Source organism: Ixodes scapularis, unplaced genomic scaffold (assembly GCF_016920785.2).
Source record: "Ixodes scapularis isolate PalLabHiFi unplaced genomic scaffold, ASM1692078v2 PGA_scaffold0__279_contigs__length_252992795, whole genome shotgun sequence".
In the NCBI taxonomy this organism is placed as follows: Eukaryota; Metazoa; Arthropoda; class Arachnida; order Ixodida; family Ixodidae; genus Ixodes; species Ixodes scapularis.
This window is the reverse complement of record NW_024609835.1, coordinates 115,663,474-115,671,263: the sequence shown is the minus strand read 5'-3', so window position 1 is coordinate 115,671,263 and position 7,790 is coordinate 115,663,474. Positions and strand designations below refer to the sequence as shown.

General features: G+C 50.7%; 1 protein-coding gene across 1 annotated transcript; it reads right to left on the bottom strand.

Moving 5' to 3' along the window:
- Positions 1–1,445: 1,445 nt before the first annotated feature.
- On the bottom strand, positions 1,446–7,569 carry LOC115311851. Its single transcript, XM_040220020.1, is given in 2 exon segments — positions 1,446–1,551; positions 7,205–7,569. Coding segments are annotated over 2 exon segments (471 nt in total).
- Between the last annotated feature and the right edge of the window lie 221 nt (positions 7,570–7,790).

The window sequence follows — 7,790 nt, the reverse complement described above, 5'->3', positions numbered from 1 at the left end:
CCTTCCCATGTGGATAATCGACGCCGTACTAGTTCTAGAACCGCGCATCACATTGAGTCTGCCCATCCAGATCAAGAAAGCAGTGCAAAAGGCATCCTTCAAATGTTCCTACCTCTCATGATGGAAGTCATAAAGGAAATTATCAAAGAATACCCGAAAATCGGTGCAAATCATCCATCAAAGCTCTGTGGCCATGGAACCACTTCTCAACGGCATTCTATGACTCATCTAACTGAGGTATACGCCACTTCCTTTTTATTACAATGGAATGCACGTCACCTAATGCCAAAACGCAGCGATTTCAAGGGTTTTGTCAGTCGCTACAAATTCTTGGTTTTAGCTATCTGTGAAGGCCACGTATCCGAACAATTTCGCCTGCCTGATTACGTGCTATATCCCTCAAACGCTCAGCTCCGTTCCTCAAGAGTAATGTTAGGTATAAGATCCGATCTTTCATCAGTAGAAGTTGTGAGCGACATTGATAGTTCTGGAGGATTTGTTGCTTGTAAGGTACGCATTTGTGGCCTTGTACTTAATATTGCTTGCGTATATATACCACCAGGAAGCACAACAGACTTACAACGCCTAGTAGGTCTCATTGCTTCTTTGGATGCACCTTACATACTGTGTGGAGACTTCAATGCACATAGTCCAACCTGGGGCAGCTCACATACATCAAAGAGAGGATCAATGTTAGACTCAATACTCATTTCAAACAACCTTTGCGTTCTAAACGACGGATCTCCGACATTCCTTAAAGGAGACGGATACACTAGTTGCTTGGACTTGACCATTTGCTCTGCAGGCTTGGTAGCTCAGGCCAATTGGTATACCGACTGCGACACCAGGGGAAGCGATCATCTACCTATCTATACAAGTCACAGAAAATTACATCCATTTGTGAAACATAGACATACAGTTTTAACTGACTGGTCCAAGTTTCGTGCACTGAACGCTGACTCAATGACAAATTTGAAGACACTAGATGACTTCGTTTCTGGGATAAGAATTAACCTTGAGAAATTATCACAAACGTTAAAAGTCCCTCAAGGACATCTAGGGGTAGATCCTGAGTACCGGAAATTGCGTGCTCAGCGCCGACAGGCGGAACGAAAAGCTCGAAGGAGCGGAATACTTGAAGATCAAATGAAAGCCAGACGAATTCAGACGAAAACAAAACACGAGCTCGAATATTTGGGAAAACGCCGATGGAAGAGTCTTTGGGATTCAATATTACCGAACACCCCGAAAATACAAGCATGGCGCATAGTTCGCTCATTAAAATCGCCGGTGTCACAACGCCAACCATTGCGCGCGCTGGCAGTTCATCGAGGTGTTAGCGATATGAATATAGCCGAAGAATTTTGCAGAGCAGTGACGCAACACGTTTCTACAGCCATAGCAAACACGGATCAGAAAACCCCATCCCCGCGGCAATCAGCAGCTTACAACCATATCATGAATCTGCCATTTAACAAAAGTGAAAAATGGGCATTGAGAAAGCTCAGGCGAAAAAGTGCCCCAGGACCTGATGGTATCACTCCGGCTGCACTAACGTGTCGTGCCGGGCTGTGGCCGGCGGTCAGACTGCACGGCCCACCAGCGACGGCAAGCAAGCAACTGAGCGTACAGACAGTCGAAAGCCGGGAACCAAAAAGCATGTTTATCTCATGAGGCCATGGCTTTTTACAGAAGACGCGGGCACAATGTTCGCAACCCAATTACCGAAAGTGTCCGAACTTGACACTAGCGCCGCCCACAACATCTCCCCCCTTACGAATGTTCGAGAATGCACCGGACACTTTGGCTGTGAAAAAAAACATAGTCTTACAGATCGAGTCTCTTGGGAGCGATCACTTGTCTCCCAGAACGGGTTGTGTAGGGTTGGCCCGTACCGTCACCACGAACACCTGGTGGTGATGCCAGACGAGGCACAACACGATGAGGGGAGTCGCCAGGTCCACCCCAGGCTGAACCATCGCCGGAAGCTGGGGTAGCCAGGGGCGTTGAAGATTCGCTCCGGTCGCTGGGAGCCAATGTAGACGGTGGAGCCGAGGTTCGACTGCAGGGCACTAAGTTGCGCCGGTTTATTTATTTATTTATTTATTGTACATACCCTCAAGCGCCGAAGCATTGTAGAGGGGAGGGGCAAAGCAAAATAAAACAAACTGGCAAAACAATAAAAAACAAACAACAAGAAATTGAAATATCAAAAACACACAGCCATTGGCAAAAGCGGCAAGCAATATATTTTACGGAAAAAAATAAACAAAATAAAATGACTCATGTTGGCTCACCGAACAGAAATGTAGACAAAGATTGGCGAAAAAGAGAATAATCAGGTATAGTTGCGATATCTGCTGGAAGGTGGTTCCAGTCGTTTGATGTATGCGGGATAAATGAATAAAAAAAAGTGTTTGTTTGGCAACGTGTTAATCCAACTTTAGTCCGATGGTCCAGACGGGAAGAGTAATAGCTAGGCAATGTAAAGAAATGGTCTCGCAGCGACTGATGATGATACACTTTATGAAACAGGCAAAGTCGAAAAAACTTTCTGCGCAATGACAAAGAGGGTAACAATAAACTGGATTTCATTGATGATATGCTAGCTGTTCGATTATAATTAGACAGAATGAAACGAACGGCGTTATTTTGAACTAGTTCGAGAGCTTTATGCAGAAACGTGTGGTTAGGATCCCAAATAGAGGCTGCGTATTCCAATTTTGACCGTACAAGAGTGTTATAAAGAAGAAGTTTTAAGTTAACTGGGGCCGTTCTGAAGTTTCGTCGTAAGTATCCTAACATGCGGTTAGCGTTGGCGATTATTATATCAATATGAGGCTTCCAGGTTAATGTCGACGATATAGTAACACCCAGATAACGGTATGAGTTTACAGATTCAAGTTGAATGTCGGTTAGTGTATATTTTGAAGGGCGTGCGCCTTGCCGGGAAACGCGCATTAGTTTGCATTTGTTAGGGTTTAATTCCATACGCCATTTTTTGCACCAAAGAGTAATATTATTTAAATCAGATTGCAAAATGCGTACGTCATCATCATCATGAACTTCCCGATAAATTACACAGTCATCTGCATATAAATGCATGGAGGAAGAAACACAACTTGGTAAATCATTAATGAATATTAGAAAAAGAAGCGGGCCTAAAACTGAACCTTGGGGTACGCCCGATACAACATCCGTCAGGGATGAATTAACGCCATTTAGAGTTACATATTGTGAGCAGAACTGCCCCGTTGTCAGTCTCAACGACATAAGACCTTGGGCGTTGCGCCGGGCTTAAGACAGTGCCACGCAGCCTCTCAGGCTGAACCCAAACTCGAGTGCCCTGTTGAAGTCTTGGAAGAATATGGGCTCGATGACGGCTGTTGAAGTCTGCTGTCTGCTTCCTGCGGTAGTCGGAGTCTCGGGTGACAACCAGGTCTCGTCCCGGATTAAGAGGCTGTAGCTGCTCCTCCCTCTTCGGGACCCGCGTTCGAAGCTGGCGGCCCATCAGCAGCTGTGCTGGGCTGTAGCCGGTGACACCTGGTGTGTCTCTGTAACTTAGGAGCGCCAAGTACGGGTCCTTGGCCTTGCGAAAGAGGTTCTTAATGGTTCGAACCATTCGCTCCACTTCACCGTTTGACTGGGGGAAGTTTGGGCTACTGGTCACATGTGCAAAGCCGTAGGAGCTTGCGAATCCGGCGAACTCCCGCGACGAAAATGGGGGACCGTTGTCAGACCGGACAGTCTTGGAGATTCCATGACGAGCAAACATACTCTTGAGGATGTCAATGACCTTCCTTGCCGTCGTGCTTCCCAGCGTCACCACTTCCGGGTACCGGGAATAGTAGTCAACTAGGAGAATGAAGGTTTGGCCGTTCAGGTGGAAGAGGTCGACGCCGAGGACTTCCCACGGAAGACTTGGGAGACTTGTGGCACAGAGGGGTTCCGCCAGGTTGACTCGGCACGAGGCACATTGCCCACAGTTCGCCACAAGGGAAGTGATGCTGGCATTGATCTGGGGCCACCAGACTGACTCGCGGGCTCTGGACTTGCAGCGGTTGATACCCTGATGGCCTTCGTGGATCAAGGCAAGTATCGTCGGGCGCAGTGCAGCTGGAATGACGATACGGGCTCCCTTCAGCAGACCATTACAGACTGAAAGTTCTTCCAATACGGGTGCATACTTTGCAACGTGCAAAGGTAACTTTCCCTTGGATGGCCAACCGCCCTGACAGAATGAGATGAGCGTGCTGCATTCACCGTCGGATGCTTGAGCCATCTTGAGATCTTCTATGGGAACTGGAAGCACCTCAGAGGAGCCGTCCACTGTTTCAGCTGCGAAAAGCTCGATGGCATCCAGCTCTCCTGGCGCGACGAGGGCCTTGCAAGGGATTCGAGACAGTGTGTCGGCTGTGGCTAGTAGTTTTCCAGGAACGTGCAGCATTCGGAATTGATACCGCATGAGCTTCAGCCGCAACCGTTGAATCCGCGGCGGCAAGACGTCGAGCTCCATCTTTCCGAAAAGGGAGACCAATGGCAGATGATCAGTCTCGACATCGAAGGAGATGCCACGCACATACTCGTCGAACCTCAGTACAGCCCAGGTGACCGCCAAAGCCTCCTTCTCAGTTTGGCTGTAGCGCTGCTCAGTTGTTGTCAGGGATCTTGACGCAAAAGCGACAGGTCGTCTCTCTCCTGTTGGTTGAGTCTGCAGCAGCACCGCGCCTAGGCCGAAGGAGCTTGCATCCGCTGAGACCGTAGTTGGGTACGTTGGGTGGTATTTTGCCATACAACGGTCGGACGTCAGCAGCTTCTTGAGAGCATCGAAGGCGACTTCCTGTTCGTACGACCAGGTCCACTCTGTGTTATTGCTAAGCAGAGCCCTGATCGGCGCTGTCACTTGGGCCACGTGTGGAAGGAAGCGGGCCAAGTGGTTCACCATGCCGAGAAGTCGGCGTACCCCAGCGACGTCCGTTGGTGGGTCCATGTTTTGCACGGCAGACAGCTTGCCGGGATCGGGCCTTATCCCTTCCGCTGAGACGACAACTCCCAGGAATGACACTTGGGACACTCCAAAACTGCACTTCTCCCTGTTGAGGGTGACGCCGGCTTTGGAGAGACTCAACAGCACCTGCTGCAGGCGTTGGTCGTGTTCTTTCTTCGTTCTGCCGAAGACTAGGACGTCGTCGACCATGTTGACTGTTCCGTCTAGGCCCTCCAAAATCCATGCCATCTGTCACTGGAAAAACTCTGGGGCAGACGTGATGCCGAACGGGAGGCGGCAAAAGCAATAACGCCCAAACGGCGTAATAAATGTCGTAAGCTCCTGAGAGTCCTGGGAAAGCTTGACCTGATGGAAGCTTGAGGTAGCATCAAGCTTCGAGAAGACTGCTGCATCGCCCAGAAGTCCCAGGACTTGATCGACAGTGGGGAGCACATGACGTTCTCTCAGGACAACTTGATTCAGCTTGGTAAGGTCAACACAGAGGCGGTAGCCTCCCGATGACTTTGGAACCACAACCAGTCCAGCACACCAAGGTGTGGGGTTGGTGACCCGTCGAATGACTCCATCTTGTTCAAGTTTGGCCAGTTCCGTACGCACAACCTCACGCAGGGGTATCGGTATGCGGCGTGGAACACTAAGGGAAAACGGAACCGCATCTGGGCGTAAACGGATCTTGTACTCCTCCTTGAGCGTGCCGAGGCCTTTGAAAAGTCCCTGCGGCACCTGTACTTTCATGTCATCCAAAAACTTTACCACGCCCAGAGCCTGGATGGCTGGGAACCCCAGCAGGGGCACGGAGAGAGACTTGATCACGTACAGACGCTGATGAGAGGTCTTGCCTCACCACAGGAGGGTAGCCATGAAGGACCCAACGACTTTTAGCGACTGGTCTCCCGGTCCCGTCAGCAGGTCGTCGACCTTGTCCAGATGACGAGGTAAATTTGGGAAGGCTTCCGAAACAGCAGACACCTCCGCGCCGGAGTCTACCTTGAATCTCGCCGTGTAGTTGTCGACAGTGACCTCGACGTACTTGGCCTTGGCCTTCTCAGTCTCGAGGATTGCATGGAGCTGTAAGGCCGCCACCTTGCTCTGCTTTCGTTTGCGAGCGCGACAGACGTCCGCGAAGTGGCCCTTCTTTTTGCAGTAGTTGCACAGAGACTGCCCAGCAGGACAGTCGGAGCGTGCGTGGGGGCCTCGACCGCAGTAACTGCAGGAACCCGAGTCGATATCGTCACGTGAAGGCACGGCTGAAACGTCGTCTGACCGTTTCGTTGTCTTGCGTTGGTGCGTCGGACCCCGACGAGAGTTCGCAGCGTCGACGTTGACGGTAAGCTGGCCTGACTCACTCCCACGAGCAGTCTTTTCTTTCTCGGCGTCTTCGGCCTGCCTCGCCTGTGTCCACGCGTCCTTGAGGCTGAGCTTCGCGTTCCGACAGAGTTGGTCGGATAGGCGTCCGTCGCAAAGACCGACAACGAACCGGTCGCGAACCAGGCGTTCTTCGACATCGGGGGACGGGTAGTTGCACCGTTTGACAAGCTTGCAGAGCTCGGCGTAGTAACTGTCGACGCTCTCTCCCGGCTGCTGAACCCGCTTGTGGAACCTCGAAGACTCATACACCTCGTTGAGGGGGTGCACAAAGTGTTCCGAGAAGCGCTTGACCACCGTGTCATAGTCGTTCAGGGAGGTGGCGTTCAAGCCGAACGTGTCGAGAAGGACCCGAGCGTCGGGGCCCATACAGTAGAGAAGTGTCCGCACCTGAACGTCCGGCGGTGCTTGGCGAAGTCCGGAGGCATAAGCGTAGTCCTCGAATTGCGTAAGCCACGCCGGCCAAGAACCGGTGTTGTCGAAGTTGAAAGCAGCGGGTTGACGTAGGGAGACGCCCGCCCACGTTGGAGGTTCTTGCGAGTTCGCCATGACGGAGGGACGTAGGCCTAATGCGCTGCCATGAGGACTGAAGGAACGTAGGCCTAGTGGACTGCTTCTGACACCATGTCGTGCCGGGCTGTGGCCGGCGGTCAGACTGCACGGCCCACCAGCGACGGCAAGCAAGCAACTGAGCGTACAGACAGTCGAAAGCCGGGAACCAAAAAGCATGTTTATCTCATGAGGCCATGGCTTTTTACAGAAGACGCGGGCACAATGTTCGCAACCCAATTACCGAAAGTGTCCGAACTTGACACTAGCGTCGCCCACAACATAACGAATATTGGGAAGCACGCAATGTCCTTTTTACTGGATATGTATAACCAATGATGGGCTAGTGGTTGTATACCCCTTGTCTGGAAAGAAGCAATTTTAGTGCCTGTTTTAAAACCTGGAAAATCCCCTCTAAGCATCTCATCTTTTCGTCCAGTGAGCCTCACTAGCGTGCTGATGAAGACGATGGAACATATGGTCTTACAGCGACTAAATTGGTGGTTAGATTCCAGTGGAATATTGCCGTTCCAAATGACCGGTTTTAGGCGGAATATGTCAGCTATGGATTCTGTACTCGATCTCGTGACCTATGTAGAACACGAACGCAGCATTCACAAAATCACAGTAGCAGTGTTTCTAGACATTACGCGGGCATTTGACACTGTTAGCCACTGCCATGTTATCGAACAGCTTCAGCGACTAGAAGTAGGTGACCACCTAGTGAACTGGATGAGTGATTTCCTCCATGATCGATCGGTGTACGCACGGACGCCCAACGGTTTTACATCAAAGCACTATGTTTCACAAGGAGTTCCTCAAGGAAGCGTATTAAGTCCCACATTATTTAACCTTGTATTGACAGATC